A 20,645-nucleotide genomic window follows, 5' to 3' on the forward strand; every position below is an offset into this window, starting at 1 on the left:
GTTAAGCGCCCTCTTCCCTGCTGCTTTCCTGCAAAACTGATTCTCTCCACCTGTGTTTCAACATGCACATTTGCATATAATGTGTAGTTTAGTCCTAAGAATCATAGAATTGTAGCGCTGGAAGGAACCCTGATGGTCATCTAGTCCAAGCCCCTGCAATGCAGGGATATGCAGCTGTTCCATATGGGGATTGAACCTGCAACCTTGGTGTTAACAGCACCACGCTCTAACTAAAGATGTCCAGTAGGGATTGCCCTCCATACTTTGGTGTCCTGGAGGACAGCAACACCCACTTACTTATCAAGGGCTCACAATCATCTTCTGAGAGTCCAAACAACTAGGTCCAATCCTGGTAGTGCAAAGCAGCAGAAAACGTGGCCAAGAAAATCCTGAAATCTCTACCACCTGTTCCAAAATTGTACAATTCTCCTGTAACTTTTGACTGTCCAATTTCTAATGGCTTTCCCCCTTATTTATGTTGAGAATGTGATGTTTAGTTGCGAATAGCATTTTATAGATTGTATTTTTATGCTATGAATTTCCTCGGGATTAATGGATAGAAAGCAGTATACAAATTTAATAAAGAAAACTAACTAACTAACTAACTAACTTCTACCTGGGTGTTTCCCATGTGATGGCAGGAAGCAATCGTGAGGACCAGATGCTTGATGTAGTTATTCCAACACCAAGACGCCCAACGCCAGGGCTTGGCAATGACGGCAAGGAAATTAACATGCCAAGTTTGCACAAATGCTTCCAACAGACATTTGAAAAGGCTTGAAAATCCTTGATAGCGGTCCCTGAAACATTTAAAATGTGTGTTCTTTCTGCCGACCTCAAAAAACAATACATTTTGTGTACCCTTCTCATTCCTTCTACTAATCACACACAGCTTCTACAGCACAGGTGCCGAGGAGGGGTGTGTATGTGGATTCTGCCACATTTTAGTCAGTGACGTGGGATGGAAAGAAAAAGCTGGTCTTCTAAAAGAGGAAGGGGGAGATCCCTAAAAGCCAAATCTGACCAAAATATTTTCTTCCCACTGACGACATGAGAAAAGTGATTTTCCTCGGATTCCCGAGTATGCGTAAAATGCAAATACAAAGATTGTGGCAAGGGGAAAGTGAGAGGAAGGAGAATAAGAAGAACACTGTCTGTGTTTACCAGCACAGATTTCTGAATAGTCACAGCAAATGATGCCCCATGTATACATACATACAGACATGCAAAGAAGGACCCAGTGGACTGGACCCAAAGGCTTGGGCCTGGGGGCGGGTAGTAGCGGTGGAGGAAAGAAGTGTGCAGACAGACACACAAGATCTCTCTCTATCTCAGGTGTGACCAGTGGATCACCGAGTTTTATCGGACTTGTACATTTAGGTGGAAGAATAATTCCTGGAAGCTCCCGTGACTCATTCCTTCAGCTGATATGGAGGGTTAGTCTCACCTCCAGTATCAGATTGTGCCAAGGGATAAGGGTGGAATGAAATTATCTCCTTAAACCCACCTTGATAAGATGATATAGGATTACCCAAACACAACCAATATATCATTTTTATTGCTTATTTGATTGACTTTGTTCTCTGCCGTGTATTAACTGGGCTAAAATGCTGCCTGCGTACTCCTAATTCCAAATAAGACACGTGTGTATGGGAGGACTCAGCAATTGGTGGAGCACCAGCAGAAAGGAATGCTGAAACCGGAGCACTGGAGAATGGCTCTTCATTTATCCTTGCTATGTTTTTTTTAAAAAATATATTTTTATTAAATATTTTCTTGGTTTACAAAAGTACATGACATGCCTTGTCTCTTTTTTCAGGCTGTACAGTCTTTCTTGCAAATCAGTTACACTTGTTGTAAGACATTTGTGTTGAGGGTCAACTGGGTAGGTTCTCTTTCTACTTGTTTATTACATTGTCTTGGTATAGTGAGAGGTATTGGGGGCAGGGTGTGGCTGCCTGTCTGTGGTTGGGTGCAGTGGGTTCATTTGCATTTGTGGGGGGGGGCAGAGGGCTTGTTGGGTCAGGTAAACCAGATTGATTCATATACTGTTGGTGGATTCTTGTAGTTGCCTTGTTGGGCTGTGCATGTGATAAAGGGGAGCCATGATGAGGCGAAGGTGTCCTCTTCTATTTGTCCCTGTGTCATAAGGCCCTCTGCCTGGTTCCCTGTAAGCTCACTTTTCTCAGTGAGGGAACTGCCGGAAGCCTCAGATTTTGCAAAGTTTACTTGTAGGCCCAACACCATTACGAATGTGTTAAGTTCTTTAGTTAGGGTAGTTGGTGTGTTTATGGGGTGGTGTCGTCACCAACAGGTCACCTGCAAAGAGCCCTTAGTTTGTTGGTTTTAGCTTTCATTTCCACACCCTTGATATCTGGGGCTGATTGGAGTCAGATTGCTAGGGGTTCCAGAGCCAAGATGGAAGACAGGGGGCAGCCTCTTTGGATTGCTATGGTATTGGAGTCCATATTGTTAATTCTGCATTTTGCTGAGGCTTGGGAGTAAATTTGTTTTAGGGTTTGTAGGAAGCTGGGGCCAAATTTCATGTTAGTTAATACACTGGTACTTCAGGTTACAGACGCTTCAGGATACAGACGCTTCAGGATACAGACTCTGCTAACCCAGAAATAGTACCTCGGGTTAAGAACTTTGCTTCAGGATGAGAACAGAAATCGCTCTGTGGTGGCGCAGCGGCAGCGGGAGGCCCCATTAGCTAAAGTGGTGCTTCAGGTTAAGAACAGTTTCAGGTTAAGAACGGGCCTCTGGAACGAATTAAGTTCTTAACCCGAGGTACCACTGTACTAATAGATATTACCATTCTAAGCTAGTTGGTTTGTGGTTAGCATGGGGCTGAAGGACCATGATGAAAGAGTTTGTGCGTCCTCTCCTGTCTTCAAGGTAGCTTTTACTGGGGCACGGTCTGTGATTTTAATGTTACCAATGTTTGTTGTTTCTACCAGGCGGCTCAGGCCTTGTGTGAGCAGAATGCTGTCCAGTCACTGGATGCTGTGGCATCCAGACTGGAATGTGTGGCCGCCTCCCTGGTTGTCACATTGGGCACCCTGATGGCAGCGGTGGTGGCAGCAGTCTTGGTGGCGCGGGGACCAGCCAGGGAGCGCAGTTGGTGCTGGCGGTCCTCAGAAGCTCCGCACGGCCATCCTGGCTATGTATTTCTGAGAGTCGAGATCATAAGGGGAGAATAACGGTCTTGCTGGATCCATCTAATCCAGAATTCAGTTTTCACCAGCGCTCAGCAAATTGCCAATGAGAAGGATCACAAGCAGGACACAAAGGTGGGTGATGGTCTTCCTCTGGCGTCTGTACCCTGAACGATATACTGCTTCTGACCATGGAGGTTCTATTTAATTATCACCATTGAGAGAATGACTTCTCATAAAAATAAGAGTGAGGAAGATAACAGAGGCTTCGTACTCATGTTGCTCCTCCTTGCCAAGGTACGGTTTCAGGGTAGCCACAACCAAGAAGCCTTTCATGGGACCATAAAGACCACAGCAGAAAATGATTAAAGCATTAGCCTGGATCGGACTGTGGTAAATATAGAGAGTAGACAATTGTTGCTGTCTATATGAAGTATCGTTGCTTGGTGGTGCCCAGACTGAGGCTGTAAAAGCCCCCCCCCATAAATGCAATGGACTCCCTCCCAGCATCACAGAATGGAAGCAAGAGACGTAGGAAGCAGAAGCTTGATGGCATTAACTGCTGAGTGTAGGGGGAAACTGGCTACATGGCACCCTTCCTGTCTAGGCATCTACTGGAAAGAGGGTTCTGCAGTGAGAACCCTTTTAACTGTCTAAAATGCTACAGGAAAGGAATGAATATATGAGCTGCATATACCATATATTTAAAGCACACCCCCCCCCTGCAAGAATCCCGGGAACCATTGTCTACCCTCTTGCAGCACCTCACAACTCCCAGCCCCCTTAACAAACTAGTTTCCAGGAATCTCTAGTGGAGGAAATGGACTTTAAACATGCTTTAAAAGTCTTCTTGGACTTAGATGTGCCATGGGATTATCCAGCATTTTACCTAACAGCACTGCTCTCTGTCCTGGTGAGATGCCAGTTCCCTCTCTGGTGTTGACTGCTAACTTGTGCTTTTGGGAGGAGTGTTCACTCCTTGGCAGTCCTTGCAGCTCCTCTGAATCACTCCAGACCACCTCGCCCTTGGAGATGGAGGGGGGATTCCAAAACTTCAAAATTCCTTTTCTTTCTAAACGTCTACAAACTGACGCAGGCAGCTGTTTCTCCTATTGATAGTGTCATGCTCCTATGAACAGTATCTTACAAAAAGCACCATTTACTCAGAGGGTGCCATGAGGAATCTTGGGAGGCAAAAAAGCATCTCTGCCGTTGCACAAGAGGGGACAGAGGGCAAATGTGACAAGCTCCACAGCTGCTGCTGCTGCAGAGGCTCTGGCAATGAGAAACACCGGGGTGGATGGGGTGGAATTACATTTAGCATTAATGTCACAGCCAACAGCTGCAGCATTAAGAGCCAACATGAAGCCAAGTGGGGGTCGGATGTATTGTGCAAGACTTTCTCTTGAAAGTGTTTCCAGCAGCTATGTTTGTTGCAACTCCCCTGGTGCTTGCTGTAAGATGTACACAGATAATACTCTCTTAATCTCAGGGTTGTTAGGCAAATGATTCCTGCATTGCCAGGGGTTGCACCAAATGACCCTTGTGACCCCTTCCAACTTTACAATTCTATGATCCTATGTGCAAATGAATATATGCATCCCCAAACATGCAAGGAGAGCACTCAGAAATGTACATTTCCCCTTCATACTTTTATGAGAACATTGATGCGGCAACACTCACCGTAACCACGACAAACACAATGTGTAATGTAAAGTTGTGTAATGGATGAAGTATCTCTCTGGATTCCCTTTTACAAGATTGCATCTGACAAAGAAAGATACATAGCTACTTGGTCTGTACTGTGGTGCATATGCACTTCACTCACTAATAAGAGCAGCTCTGGTGGATCAGGCCAGAATCCTGTTCTCACTGCCCTGTCCAAAGCCCTGGAAGCATGCAACCTCGGATCCTGGAGGTGGCATATAACTGATGATTAATAGCCATTGATGTCCTTTATCCTCTTTGGACTTGTTTCAACCCCTTTTTAAGCTGCCTAGGTTACCATCTTTCTGCATCTTGCAGTAGCGACTTCCATAGTTTATGCACTGTGTTAAGTTCTTCCTTTTGTCTGTCCTGAATCCTCCAATATTCAGCTTCAGTGGGTGGCCCCCGACTTCCACTATTATGAAGGACGAATAGACAACAACTCTCCAGCCACTTTTCTCATGCTGTACATAAGATTCACACCCTGGCCATCACCTCTTTAATCTTCTACCCTTGGGCAGGAGATATAGAAGTGTAATCAGTTGTACCAATAGGCTAAAAACAGTTTCTATCCGTGGGCTGTTAAGCTGCTGAATGGAAAATAATATAGTGCAACTGACTTTGGGGTTTGGTGTGTTGTGTGACAAGCGCAGAGAGTGCAATGAGATTGAGTGTTTGTGTGGGGGGAAGGGAGGCTTGGTTAATTTCATTGTACACAGGTTGTACATTGACAATAAAGGTATTATTATTATTATTATTATTATTATTATTATTATTAACGCCTTCCTCTGCCCCAGCTGCAACAAAACATGTCAGGAGGCAGGTGCTGCAACCTTCCAGTGGCCTCACCCCCAAAGGTGCACTCCTCCACTGTCTCGTGAGACAGACAGGTGCCAATACACATAATTTTATACATCACACCATGCCCTGCCTCTTACTTACTTTTTCTCTAAAAACAAAAAAACCCCAAAAGATGTAATCTTTCCTCATAGGGGAAACAGTCAGCATATGCTCACCACTGCGTCCCATTTTCACTAGCAGAAAACCTTTCTGGCACGTGCCCCGCATATCAAGCCTAAAGTACGATGCAGTTCTCCTTCTTGTTGCCTTGGTGTGGTTCTACATCTGATCAGGCCTTTCTTATTTTGTAGTCAAGTCTATGGGCTTCGCTGCTCCCATTCATCCAAGACCTGTGATACTGTCGGACTGGCCCAGTTCCATTTGCCTCCCTCATGTGATGTGTCCGGCTATCATCTGTGATGTTCTCTGAATCCCTTTTCAAAAGCTACTGAAATGGGAACACAGGATGCTAACCACCAATTTTCCATGGTCAAGATGCAAATGACTCTATATACCATTTCTTAAAATGCAGCTGTGATAATCTTTAACATTTCGTACATTTAATGCACATGACCCCCCCACCCGAAGTGTCTTCTGTGGGGAGTCACTACCAGCTGTTACTGGGAGCTGCATTCCAGGACCCATCCCTCACTGTCACCCCAAATATATCTACTTCTCTACTTCCTGTTCCCACAAGAGTCTCGGCTGCTGCTGGGAAGTCATTGCAAAATGGTTGAGGTCCTTCCTTATTAACAGGCCAGGAAAGTGATTGATGAGATTCCAGCTCAGGGTCATCTTTGTTGTTTACTCTTCCATCAGCTCACGATGGAAGTGGGAAAGCTGGGACAGCCAGCAGCCTCTTCCATGCAGAACAGCTCGGGGTTAATGCAAGGGAGCTGAGCCAGCAAGATCCAAAGCGATTTTATGAGTTCCACTGCAATGTTCTTGCTGATGGATGCAGTTTGGCACTGTGCGTTTCCACTGGGGAAATGAAAGTGGGTTATAAGCTGAATGAATGAGGGATATATTTATACTGTAGTATCTATATACTGCTTTTCAGACAGACCTCACAAAGTGGTTCATTCAAGGTTATTACAACAATATGCATATTCTTTAAAAAAACAAGTTACAGGAAAATGGAAAAGACAACTTAAGAAAAAGCTGTTACCGCTTCTTCTCCATTTCCCAGGGGAAGGTGGTCCTACAGATGCCCCGTGGTGGCGGATGGGGGGAGGCAGGGGCCACTCTGGAAGCTGGTGGCAATTCCCTAAGTTTCTTTCTTTTGCATTGCCATCTACCACCGTATTTCCCATAACTGACCTGAGTGAGCTGGTGTTATGCGGCAGGCAGCAAAGAGACGAATCTCCCCACCCCAGTACCAGACTTGTTCTGTCATGAACTCAGTAGGTTGGCCTTTGGCAAGGCACGTTCTATCCCCTCCCACTGGAAAATTGGGAATAATAGTAATACTGTCTAGCTCTTGTGCTATGTCAATCTGGCTGCCTCATGGCCTGTGCCCTGTCTCAAGTGCTGTTCCTGGTCATGTTTTGAGAGACAGAGATATATGAAATACAACCATATCCATTCTGTTAGGTGGCCTTTTCGAAAAGGAAAGTGGTATGATCAGTCCACTCACTGCTTCAGAAGTTAGAACACTGTTTTAAGAGATTAAAAGCAGCAGGAGAAGAACCTCCCTAGTGGACAGGTGGGGTAACCTCTGTTGTGAGCATGCACACATTAAATATACAAGCAAGACCTTATGTTGTATACTGGCTCATCCAAACTTGCCTTTGTGCTGCCTTTCTAGGCACAGGTCCACGCTTCAAGTTCCCTGTCCAAGCACTTTTTTCTTTTGCCTGGCCTTTCCCCACAAAATCCCACTCTTTGCAGCTGAATCAAAACAAACAGCAATCCACGGAAAAACTGAATTGCTATTTTTTCCTATTCGGTGTTAAAGAGGTTTCCCAGGGGACAGGGGCAGACTTTGGTCTCTTCTCGCCTTCTGTTCTGTGCATGCCCTATGCCATAGTTGCAAAGCCCTGCAACACCTCCCTCAGCTCAGCACACAGTATGGGGGAACCCAGTCGTGCTACCCCAAATCCACCTCTGCTTGGAAATCAGCGAGGCAAAAAAACTGTGAGATACAGACTGGGAAAGTGTGGGCCTGTGCTTAAAAAGCCCTGGCGAAAGGTTAAGTTTGGGTGGGTCCTAGGTTTGTACATGTTGAGGAAATGGATAGGGAGCGCAAGAGAAGCAGAGTCCGTGTAACCAACCGCAGCAAGACTCACTTTTCTCGCGCGCTTCCCACTGCAAGAAGGCGCATCCCACCGGCCCGCGCCACGCGAATTTCCCCACTGGAACGCAAACACGTGTTGAGCGGCCGCCCCTCGCTCGCGGACCTCCCCACTGCAGGTCAGAGCTGCACGTGTGGCGATTTCCCGGCCGCTAGTGATGTCACGGGCGCGTCGTCGGAGCCCCCCTCGCCAGCAGCAGCCTCGGCGCGCCTGGAGAAGCGGCGCGAAGCGTCTCTTCGGGACGTTCCCTTAGTCACCTGGTGTGCGCCCGGGGCTGCTGGCGGCGGTGGGGTCTCCGTCCGGGCGCTGCCCTGGGCTGAGGGCGGGTGGGGCGCGGCGGGGGAAGCGCCAACTCCCTGCCCCGGGAGCCGAGGGGTGGAGGGCGCGGCCGGGACCCGCTGCTTAGGCGGCCCTTCCTCCCCTTCCCCGCCAGCCAGGAGCCCCGCCTTCCGTCCCCTCCCGTGACTCCTTGGCCTCGGGAGGTTTCCTCCCGACGGGCGGTGTTTCCCTTCCTTTCCCGGAGCCGCCGTCCCCACCCACCCCTTGCCGCATGGAGGGCATTATAAGCGCGGCGCGGAGGGCGGGAAGCTTCGCTGCCGGCGCCCGAGATCGGAGACGCGCCTTCCCAACGGCCCGCCAGGATGTGGCTACTCGCGAGGCTCCTGCTAGCGGCGGCGGCGGCGCTGGTCGACCGAGGAAGCGGGGTTGCGGCGTCGGCGGCGCCCTCGCCAGCCCCTTCGGGCGCCCAGTGCCTGGGTGCCGTGTGCTACGGCTTGTTTTGGGGGGCGCACAGCTTCGCCGAGGCCGGCGACGCGTGCGAGGCCGGCGGCGGGCAACTGATGACGGTGCGCTCGACGGTGGCGGCCGAGGCGGTGGCGGTGCTGCTTGGCGGCCGCGCGGGCGGCGCGTGGTTGGGCCTGCGGCTGCCCGACGGCTCCTCGTGCGTGGAGCCGGCCAAACAGCTGCGCGGCTTCCTGTGGGTGACGGGTGACGAGCACACGGACTACGAGGCGTGGGCAAACAAGTCGGCGGCTGTTTGCGGCCCCCGGTGCGCGCTGGTGAACGAGCGGCTGAGCTGGGAGGAGCGCGCCTGCGACGCGGACGCCGACGGCTTCTTCTGCGAGTACAGCTATCCCGGCGGCACGTGCGGCCCGCTCCGGCTGCAGGCGCCCGCCGCGGTCTCCTACCTCACCCCCTTCGGCGCCCGCGAGAGCGACCTCGTGGCAGCCCCGCCGGGCACGGCCGCCGAGGTGGCGAGCCTGAACGCCAGCCTGGAGTGCCGCGCGCACGGGGGCGGCTCCGTACGGTGGGGCTCGGCGTCGCCCGGCGCCTGGCACTGCAGTCTGGAGAACGGGGGCTGCCAGCATCACTGCGTGCCCTCCGAGGATGCCGCTATTTGCATGTGCACCGAGGGCTACGCGCTGGGCGCGGATGGCCGGAGCTGCCTGGATGTGGACGACTGCGCAGCCAAGGCGAGCCCTTGCGAACAGAAGTGTGTGAACACCCAGGGCGGCTTCGAGTGCAGCTGCTATGAAGGCTACGAGCTGGTAGAGGGCAGGTGCTTGCAGAAAAACCGCAAGTGCATGGACTTAATGTGCGAGCATGAATGTGCAGAAGTCAATGGGGAGTATGTGTGCATCTGCTATGAAGGAAATGTGCCCCATCCCCAACAGCCCAATAGGTGTGTTTTGTTCTGCAATCAAACCACGTGCTTAGCTGAGTGTGACCCACACACAGGGGAAACCTGCTACTGTGCAGATGGCTTCATCTTGCAAGATGAACCAGATGGGACAAAAGTCTGCATAGATATTGATGAGTGTGATTCTGGATGTTGCCAGAAACTGGAGTGCATTAACGTGCCAGGCAGCTATATGTGTCTCTGTCCAGGTGGGCAGTTGTGCAAGGAACCACCAGATGAAACAGAGTACTCTGGTGAGGGTGAAATTTATTCCACACCCTCAGCTCCCTCCTTTATCCCACCCAAGGAGGAAGATGCTGGCAGAAGTCAAGGGGTGTTGATTGCCATCATCGTCAGTACCACATTGGTGGTTATAGTGTTAGTAGCGGCTTTGTGCTACTTGGTGAAAAAACGCTGCACTTTACCCACCATAATGGATTACAAATGCCAACAATCCGAGACTGGGGTGCAATTGCAGCAAGTAGTCACCCCAAACAGCGCCTCTTCCTGACAGGAAATGTGGACCTTCACATTTGGAAGAAAAGAAGTGGGAATGGGGGAGAGCTAAATTATTTGAATACTGGATGGGAAATGGCACTGAGGTCAATGTCAGTGTTTGACACTTTCCTGTACATGAATCACAAGGCAAGAGAGAATGGAGGGAGGGAGCTTGGACTGCATTCATCTCTAGGACTTCTGCTCCAGCTGTTTTTTCTCCAGGTGCAGCATTCATGATTTCTTTTTCTCTCTCAGCCAGACATGAAACTAACCGTGCCTTTCTTCTAAAAATGACTTTTTGTTAGTTTTGAAAACTTGGTTACTTAAAATAAAAAATAACAAAAGGGGCTGTTTGTTAGCATTGTTTTACAATGTATCGACACTGATGTTCATGCATCTGATAAAAGTATGGTGTTTGCTACAAAGCTTATGCCACATCAACCACTTAGGATACAGAACTACTGTGCAACTCTCAATTTATTTTAATGGTCACTACGTCAGTACTTTGGCCACCTCATGAGAAGAGAAGACTCCCTAGAAAGGACCCTGATGTTGGGAAAGATGGAGGGCACAAGGAGAAGGGGACGACAGAGGATGAGATGGTTGGACAGTGTTCTCGAAGCAACTAGCATGAGTTTGGCCAAACTGCGAGAGGCAGTGAAGGATAGCGATGCCTGGCATGCTCTGGTCCATGGGGTCACGAAGAGTCGGACATGACTGAACAACAACAGCGTCAGTAGAAATTCTAATTGGGATTGACGTGTAGTTTTTATGTGGCAGGAGCAGTTTTGCATATTTGCAGTTAAGAAGGTGTGTTTTATGTAGCAGCAACATTAGGAAGCTCCCTTCCACTGAGCCAGACCATTGGTTCCCAATTAGGGGTCAGAACGCACCCAGTGGATCCGTGGTCACATCCCTTGCCTCCCCCCACACCTTTTTTGGGGTCATTTTTGCATGGTAATATCACAGATTTTATGGTCTGTTTTTAGTAAACCTAAAAACCTTTGCTTATTAGGGGCTCCCCAACATTTTGTTTAAAAAATTGCTTTGCAGAGGTAACTACCATAGAGTTATTAAAATTTTCAAAAGTAGGGGGTCCATGCCTTGGCTTTTGAAAAATAGGGGGTCCTCCATAATTACCTAATTGGAACCACTGGACTATCTTATTCATTATTGTCTGCACAGAGATTCAGCGGGCCATGGAGCTCTGCCATACTTTCCCCCTCATCCCAGTGAAATATCTGTTTTACAATCTCATTTTCAGGCTGTGGCTTTTTTTGTTTTTGTTTTGCAAAACAATAAATTATTTAACATTGTCAGATTCAGAAACATAATCTGTAGGTATCCAGACATTTATTTTGCTGAACTGAATTCTTCATCCTATTTTCTTTTCCACTGCAAAAATTTCACTGATGTCATTGGAAGTACATTCATGCCCCCTTCCTCTCGCTTCTCAGTATTATGGTGGAGAAATCTGTATTATGGTGTTTAATGTCCTCATTTAGGACTTTTTTTATTTAAAAGGTGGTAAAATAGACTTCAGATCCAATTTTAAAACCAGTATCATATCAAATCAAGCCTAGAGCATTAAGTTAAGTGCTTCACATTGGAAGAGCGGAACACAAATCTGAACTTCAACTGGGCCCTGAAGAAGTCTGCTTTAAAGATTTATCTCAGCTGTGCCTTTTGTGAGTTATGACTCCAGCCTCGCACTGTGTTCTTGGTGAAGAGTGAACAATCCTGCAAAAACTCTAGTTGAGTTTAGGCATTTTATTTGCTTGATGCAGTTCTGACATTTCCAACTGTGTTAAAACATGACTTTTTTAAAAAGTGAGTGGGAGAGATATTTTTCATCAGCTGTTCTGTAAACTGCATAGTTGCAATTATGTATTTATTTATGGGATATATATCATTACAGAATAATGGTTCCATCCCATGGGTGAATAATAAAATCTATATGTGAAGTTCAATAGCCTTCAGACGCTGGACACATGCTTGTGTGCCAGTCTACCATATTTTACTTGACTGAGACTGCAGTCCCATCACATCTGGGAGTAAGCCTCACCCAGTTCAGTGGTACTTCCACCTGAGTAGGCTGGGTTAGGATGGCAACCTGATGTATGGAATAGCCAGCCTCCCCGCAATTGGTTTGTGCAATTATGAAAAACATTCACAAATATAAGTTAAATAAAACCATGTTCGCTTGATGCCTATCCTTGATTAATAACGGTAATAATGCTGTGATTGTGATAATAATGATTATACAATAATGGTTCTGGAATATGATAAAAAATTCTAAGGCCACAACTGCCTGGGAGGAAGTCCTGTTGAACTTAATGGGGTTACTTTTGAGTAGACACATGGGATTGCACTGTTAGGATTAAGAAGAAACAGGGTGATAATCCAGCAACATTTCATTCATGGCTGATGCTGAACTGGTTTTTACTGCTAGATGAATCAACAAAAGCTTTAGTTTGTTGATCAGTGGAAACAAATTTTAACTGGTGGGTCTTGAGTTTACATTTTATTTTGAGGTTACCGGTACTCATAGCTGTCAAGTTTCGGATTTGAAAATAAGGGACCAGCAGCCTCACCTATCCCGGGGACAGTCACATGGCAGTGGTGGGCGGAGCCAGAAGCAAAAGTGGGCGGCACTGGTGTGAATGCGCGCAGTAGGCTTACTGTATTTTGGAAACGCTGCCCGTGGGCTACGACGCCTGTAAGCGCCGGAAATGGCCCCCGCTTGCTTTGAGGCTGCAAGGAGGCGAGGTCTTCCCAGTCCCTGGCCAGCAGGGGGAGGGAGAGGAGCTGCTTCCTTTGAAAAAACGGGAAATTAAAGGGATATAAAAAAATAAGGGATAGCAGCAGGAAACTGCTTGAAATAAGGGAGATTCCCGGGGAAAACGGGATACTTGACAGCACTGCCGGTACTTTTGCCTTGATATGTTGCGTTCCGAAAGCAACACACCACCACTATGTAGGGTTTCCATGTGTGCAAGTGAAAAAGAGATTTAGGAAAAAAAGAGAAAGAGACTGAGCTCTTGACCAGCAAGGCTCTGGGAGAGAGAGAGAGAGAGAGAGAGAGAGAGAGAGAGAGAGATAGAACGAACAAAGAACAAGCCTCCCCTCCACTTGACCCAGGCTCCTTTTATTAAACACAGGGAGAACTTACAGAATTCAAACCAGCCAATCAGATTAAACCAGCACACCTCAGGAAGTCTTCACGTGGTTGGAATCAGGTAACAATGACCTCATGAGAAACCCAGGAAACCCACCACATTCCTACATCAAAAGGATGGGATAGATTGGCATTTGGAACAGGGAAGTATAAAGATAGGAAGAGATAGCAGGAGGGTGGCAAGGAAGTGAGACTAGCATCCTGTTGTCAGAACTCTTTATGTGTTTGCCCAGGCAATCTCCCTTCTGAGGCTTGGGGATCAAAGAACTACCATAAGTTTATCACAGGAATGCTTGACAAATGGAAATGCAGCATCTGGTCCCAGCAGGTACCAGCTTTAGTGAGAACTTGCTCTGCCTGCTTATAGAGACTGGCAAAGAGTGCATAGCCTTATGGGAAAACACACAGCCTTGTGGGATTTTATCAGAAACTCATGCTTATGAATCAAGCCCAGTAATGATATGGTTCATATTACATAATTCCTTATAGTCACGGCCACACTGATAGGTTATGGTTAATGGAGAAAGAAATACTAGATATGAACTTTTCCTCTAATAAACATTACATTAAAGCTTTTTTTTCATTTATATTATGTAACATAAGCATCATAAGTGCCTAACCACCCACAAAATTCCCCATGAAGGGGCCGGTCACCCACAAATTTAAGCAACTGCCCTGGGCACCCACGATAAGCTGGCATGATAAGCATAATGTTGAATAAAACTAAGCACGTCATCATCACATGAAAAAGGGGGAAATCAAGTAATACAAATTAGAATTCATGATTGTGAGAGTATTTGATTATATAATTAGCAATGGATCCCTGAGCTTCAATCATTGATTGATTCTGTGCAATAAAAAATTAATATACTGTTAATTTCTAAAAGCTAAATAATTCCAAAAACTTTTTCTAAGCCATTGCATTTGTAAACATATATGACAGAGAGGTTCCTGTGTGCTTATAAGTAATTCTGCTTATATGAAAGCATGTTACCCAGGTATTAGCTGTTTCAGAAAACTGAATAGCTCCATTTAGCACTGTTTTCCAAAAATTTACTCTGGTAGTGTTAGTCTCTTTTTAAAAAAATCAAATCGTAAATTATGTTCAGTATCTCAAAAAGGCACCTTATTGTGCGGGTTTGGTAATATTTTTGTATAATTGTGGCAGGTTTCTGCCTGGATTCTTTTCTTTGTGCTATGGCCAAATGGCTAATGCAATAAACTTTGTTGTTGGTAATATTGCAATTCATTAAATTTATTCAGTTAAAGCCAATTATTAATCAACTAAAAATCTCTTCATTTTGTTGTTAGCCTCAATTTCATTATATACACAGATCACACCAGAAAGGCCTGTTTGTTTTTAATACCAGGATCCCCAGATTTGTGACTTGCTGTGGTGTTTTTTTTCGGATGCAGACCATTTTCAGTAACGTGGATCAGGTGTTGTAATTGCTGTATTTACTTGAATCTAATGCTCACCTTTTTTGGCCAAATTATGTTGCAAAAATTAAGGTTTGCATTAGATTTGATGGCACAATTACATTTCCCAGCATATACTTTTTCGTTTCAAGGTTCTGAAAATTGAGGTGTGCATTAGATTCAATGGCACCTTAGACTTGAGTAAATATGGTTCTTACCTTCCTCATCTCCTTATCCTTCCCTGGGATCTGGTTTACCCAAAAACAATACAAAATACAACAGATTTTAATAAAAAATCCAAATAACAAAAGATAAAAAGAAAGCTAACACAAACATCAAATCTATCTCTCTTTAAAAGAAGCCCTCAGATAAGGATAACATCAATAGTCAATTAGCCTATATCAAAGCAAGTGAATATAAACATATATGAGCTCATGGTTACAACTACTACCAATTAATTGTGGGGTTATCTTGACTACCAAGATGGCATATGCAGACCTTCCTTTGGTTCAACACTGCTCCTAGGTGACTCTTAACATTCAGCAGCAAGAACTGACTAAACCTGCATTACTGATACAGAAGAGTGACTTTACACAAGAATATGTTAGTGACTTGACAGATGCTTTTCAAAAAGTTGAACATTGTGGCAAAAATGAGAGTGGAAAGGATGTACTGTAGTACTTTTCCATCCAGGAAGAAGTGACTCTGCAATGGAAGAAATTGCCTAGCAAGAATGCAAAATGTATGTCTTAGCTAAAGAAGCTTAGCTAATCTATCGTTGCAGATATGGAAAGGCCACTTCTGCCCTTTTGTAGAGAACTTTTACACTGATTTATTGACAGAAAAGACCTGTGCCTTCTAAAGAGGGCCATGTCTTGGAGGAGGAATTGCCTGGAAATTCTAATGAATGAAATAAGCTGTTATTCTCTATATCCCTTGCTGAGCTAGAGGTGCTGTGCTTTGCTCCTCCTTTCAGGAAGGAATCCAGTTTCCTCAGGGAGCATTCAAATGTTGGCAAGCTTCTCTTAGACATATTCTCACCCCAAAACCTCACAGCAGGTCAGTGCAGCTGCTCTTGCCGGGCAGCCTTGTGGAACCAAGGTGGTGATCATATTTCTGCATTCCCCCTCACTTTTCCTTGGCTGCACTCCTTTGCTGTGTGAACATTCCTAGATATTCGCGCTGTCTGCATGGGTCATTTTATTGCAAAAATAGAAATCTTCACACATGGAAAATGCACAGGGCAACACAAAAACTACTGAATGATGATTTGACAATGCTGTTGTCTGGATGCTTCATAAAAAGCATGAGAAGACTTCTGTGGAGGCAGTTCAAGTTAGTTGGCTGGAATATTGTTGGATGCCGGTCACAGCTGTACTATCCAAGGGCTTAAGGGTACCTCTCTGAAAAGATGGAAAACCTATTTTCTAAAACAGACATGGCTAACCTGGTCCCCTTCAGATGTTAGACTACAACTCCTCCTCTCAACACGAAGGCATTGTGTTGGCTACTCCTGCTCTAAAGGTTCCTATGCAAGTCACCCGTCTTTGGGTGAAATGTCATATGTTAGTCAGGCAGGAGTTATGCAGCTGGTATTCTCTGTTTTTCTCCACCCAAATGGGCAGCTGAGCGTTTTGTAACGGTATTGTTTTAACAGCTGGCAGAGAAAATATTTTTTTGTAGGAAGACTGGATTTTTTTTAATCTTCACGTAAGCTTTGGGGTTTAGATTAGTTTTAAAACATTTGATTACAGAGAGTTAACTATTGTCTCTCTATGAATGCATGTCGGTTGTCCTGTGTGCAGTGAGTTCCACCTGCCAGGTGGGTGCTTTTCTTGCACCAGCCCCACGGAAGGGAGTGGAAGCTGCCTGCCTGTGCTCTCGCATATCCCCCAGACCTCACTTTTCACTATATTCACAAAATGGCATACAAAAAGGAGAGAAAAGAACAAACATACGGGATACAACATTTGAAACATCTGAAAACAGAAAAAAAGACAGCTTTCATAGTGCAAATTGCTGTTAATTTATTTATACCCTGCTTTTTCCCCTGATGGGACTCAAAGTAACTTACAGATTAAAAACAAGTTGCAAAGGCATCTTGAAAGTGTTTTAAACAAAGGGCTGCATTGGAAGGCTGCAATTTTGAACAGACGAGCCATTGGGGAAGAGTGGTCTTGACATCGTTTCCCATTTAAAATCACTTCACCAAACTGCTCCCTGTCCTTTTCCTGCCCCCCTGAACTTCTCTGCCCCCCCCTTTACTCACCATGCAGGGCATGGGAGTAGCCAGGAGGGGCAGGAGGGCAGCTGCCCCCCTAAATCAATACAAATCTGAGGATCTGCCCCCACCCCCCACAAAAAACCCTGGCTATGCTCATGATGCAAAGTGTTGCTGGTGGTGGCAGTGGGTCCAGCTGAAATCCTACATCTCCTTCTGGGTGGCTGAACCTACCTCTCCCCCCTTCCACTTGACCTTTTTCCTCCACAGGCATCCGGTGGGGGTGGGGAGTTCCTTGTGCATTTCCATTGACCACAAAAAAGCATTTTTAGTAAAAATAAAATAAAAGTTACGCTACTCTTAGATAAAAGCACACACTAGATGTTCATCTTGACCTAACACAACAACCTGTTTCCCAAAACATGCAGCGCAAACAGAAAAATCTTTCCTGAATGCCACCCCAGCAAAGTCTATGGAAGAAAACAATAGCCCACTTGCTGAAGTATCTCATCAAACTTTTAACTTGTTCAGAGTAGAGATGTGAAGGCCCCCCCCCCCCGCCCCCTCGCTCCGCCCCTGTCCAGGCCCCATATCGCTACTCCGCGAAGCACCTGGGAAACCACTTTACTGGCAAAGATTTTCAACACAGGTTCTAGTAACTGGCCACCCACCATAAAATAGAATTTCATTAATGCCCCACAAGCTTTCTGCGCTTTGAGTTTCGCAGCTTTGATATGCCCCTTCCATGATAGTGTCTCAGTGAAAAGAACTCCCAGATACCTAAAGGAGCGTATCTGCTCGAGATTCTGCTGGTCCATTTTCCATTTGAAACTGGGGCTACGCTTCCCAAAGACCAAATTTTTGGTCCTGGAGTAATTCACGACAAGCTCTTCCCGCTTGCAATACGAGCTGAAAGCTGCTGTTTTCTAATTGTGAGCCATACAACCTACTCCCCCCCCCCCACCTGATGGCTCATGCTGAACTCACCCTTAACTTAGGGCCATTACTGTACTGTATTTAAAAAAATCCAACTAGGGCTGAGTATTTGGGTGATAAATAATTGCTCAACTAACTAGTGAAATGTTGGTGAAATATTTTATTGTGAAATAATAATGGTCAAGTACTTACAATGTTAACTTAGTAGAACTGTTAAAGATGAAAAGAGAGGCAAAGACATGCAGTGCCGACCAAAACCTGGAGTTACTTATTGGAAGCTTGAATCATAGAGTTGGAAGGGACCATGAGGATCATCTAGTCCAACCCCCTTCATTGCAGGAATCTTTCACCCAATGTGAGTCTCGAACTCACAACCCTGAGATTAACAGTCTCATGCTCTATCTCTATCTTGAAAATCTAGATTAATAAAATTATGGTAGTTTTTTTTTTTAAATGCTCTATCTCATGAGCTATCCCTTAAGATGCAACATTCTAAATATTTGCAGTCAGTTACTATTTCTAGCTAATAATGATGTACAAATATCAAAGAAAATGATCTGTTCTTAGCTGTGATCCCAGAGCCTTCAAGATGGCCAGGGGTAGAATGGCACAAAAACAATACTTGGCAGATTCCTTCACTCAGTCAGTTTTTCAAGGTATGAAAAATGCCAAATTGTCAATATTTGTGACATGAAGGCACGCTTTCTCGTGCCTCTAGTCTATTGTAAATGTCAGCTTGTCAACATTTCCATCCACTTAGGCAAAGATTCTGACCAACGTAGACAAAATAAGCAGATTTTCTGTTGCTAAGAAAATAAAAAATTACTGAAACACATTTTCAGTCTGCTGTTCTACCCTACAGATGGCAAACTTACAGAAAATAGACCAGGACTTTAAGATGCTAGAGAAGTAAAACCTAGAAAAGGAGAAGTTTAATAGAAATGATTTTCAAACTGATATTCTATCAGTAAGATAAAGTCTTCTTCAAACAAAGTGATGTTTCTTCTTGGTGGAATTTCCTGTGCTTTTTGTTGGCACCCGTCTGTCTCAAGAGACAATGGAGTGTGTTCAGGGGTGGAATCAATCTGCTGTGTTAGCAGCACTAAAGTAAATATATCAGGTATTAAACTAAATATATCAGGTATTAAAAATGAAAATACCATCCGGTACTTTTTGGGCACATTGCCCACTCTTGGATCCTCTTTCTCCTAATTTAGACTTATTTTACCATATTTTCTATCTATCTATCTATCTGTCTATCTATCTATCTATCTATCTATCTATCTATCTAAATGTTCAAGATGGGTGCGCGGACGTGAAGGCCTTGCTCCATAACCGCTTGACCGGTTGCCTTCAAATTTGGACACAACATTCCTTGGCCATATGGGAAGGTTCTTAGGTACCTAGATTGCAAAAATATCACACCTTTCCCAGTAAATCCGTGAATTTGTGCAAAAAACCAGTGCCCTCCAGTGGACGTCAAAGGAACACACGCTTTACAACAACAGACTTCAGAAGAGGGTGGGAGGGGGAGTGGAACTTGAGGTTGCCTCAGTCAAGAGGCTGCTGGCGGGGGAGGGGCCGAATCAACCTTTAGCTACCACCGCCATAACAACTCCTTGCCTCAGGCTCGGTTAATTCTCATTTTAAAACGGTGAGCAACAGACATGAGAGTGCGGAGGTGACGGAACAAATCACAGCACAGGAGTTCAACAGAACCACCTGTGGAGAGCCAGGCGAAACTGGGGGGGGGGGGGGGAACCAGAGAGAAGGGAGGTAGGAGATCAACACAGTTTCGGCGTGACCATGGAGAGTGCGGGGGAGGGGAACAAATCGTGATTAGGAGCAAGACGAAAAGGGGGGGCTGAGAGGAAGCAGGCAGAAGTTCATCAGGAGAAGCTGTGGGAAACCAGGTGAAAATGGGAGAGAAACACTGAGAGGAGGCAGGCTTAAGTTCATCGGGATAACGTGGGAAACCAGGCGAAAATGGGGGGGGGAGACTGAAATGGGGCACATGGAAGTTCGTGGGGATAAGCTGTGGGAAACCAGGAGAGAACAGGGGGGGGGGGGGGGAGCCACAGAAAGGCATGGCCGGGCCAGCTAGTAGAACACTGTCCAACCATCTCATCCTCTGTCGTCCCCTTCTCCTTGTGCCCTCCATTTTCCCCCAACATCAGGGTCTTTTCCAGGGAGTCTTCTCTTCTCATGAGGTGGCCAAAGTACTGGAGCCTCAACTTCAGGATCTGTCCTTCCTTTAAGGATGGATAAGTTTGATCTTTTTGCAGTCCATGGGACTCTCAAGAGTCTCCTCCAGCACCATAATTCAAAAGCATCAATTCTTTGGCGATCAGCCTTCTTTATGGTCCAGCTCTCACTTCCATACATTACTACTGGGAAAACCATACAGACCTTTGTCGGCAAGGTGATGTCTTTGCTTTTTAAGATGCTGTCTAGGTTTGTCATTGCTTTCCTCCCAAGAAGCAGGCGTCTTTTAATTTCGTGACTGCTGTCGCCATCTGCAGTGATCATGGAGCCCAAGTGGCCTATTCAACTCAGTACATAACACCACTATTCCAGGTGTGCCTGCCTGTGATTGTTGGAGGAGGGAGACAGAGTCAGCCAGGTAATGTCTCTTTCTTTTTAAAGGACAGAGCGCCTTTTGACCTCCACTGGCTGCCTGGTCCATAGGCACATCTAGAAAGGGACATCTGGAAAA

General features: G+C 45.9%; 1 protein-coding gene across 1 annotated transcript; it reads left to right on the top strand.

The window, feature by feature from the left end:
* The first annotated feature begins 8,462 nt into the window (after positions 1 to 8,462).
* Positions 8,463 to 10,718, top strand: THBD (thrombomodulin). Its single transcript, XM_033154112.1, has one exon. The coding sequence runs from the start codon at positions 8,641 to 8,643 to the stop codon at positions 10,186 to 10,188; it is 1,548 nt and encodes a 515-aa protein (XP_033010003.1). The 5' UTR covers positions 8,463 to 8,640; the 3' UTR covers positions 10,189 to 10,718.
* The last annotated feature ends 9,927 nt before the right edge of the window (positions 10,719 to 20,645 follow it).

Source organism: Lacerta agilis, chromosome 7 (genome assembly GCF_009819535.1).
Source record: "Lacerta agilis isolate rLacAgi1 chromosome 7, rLacAgi1.pri, whole genome shotgun sequence".
Lineage (NCBI taxonomy): Eukaryota > Metazoa > Chordata > Lepidosauria > Squamata > Lacertidae > Lacerta > Lacerta agilis.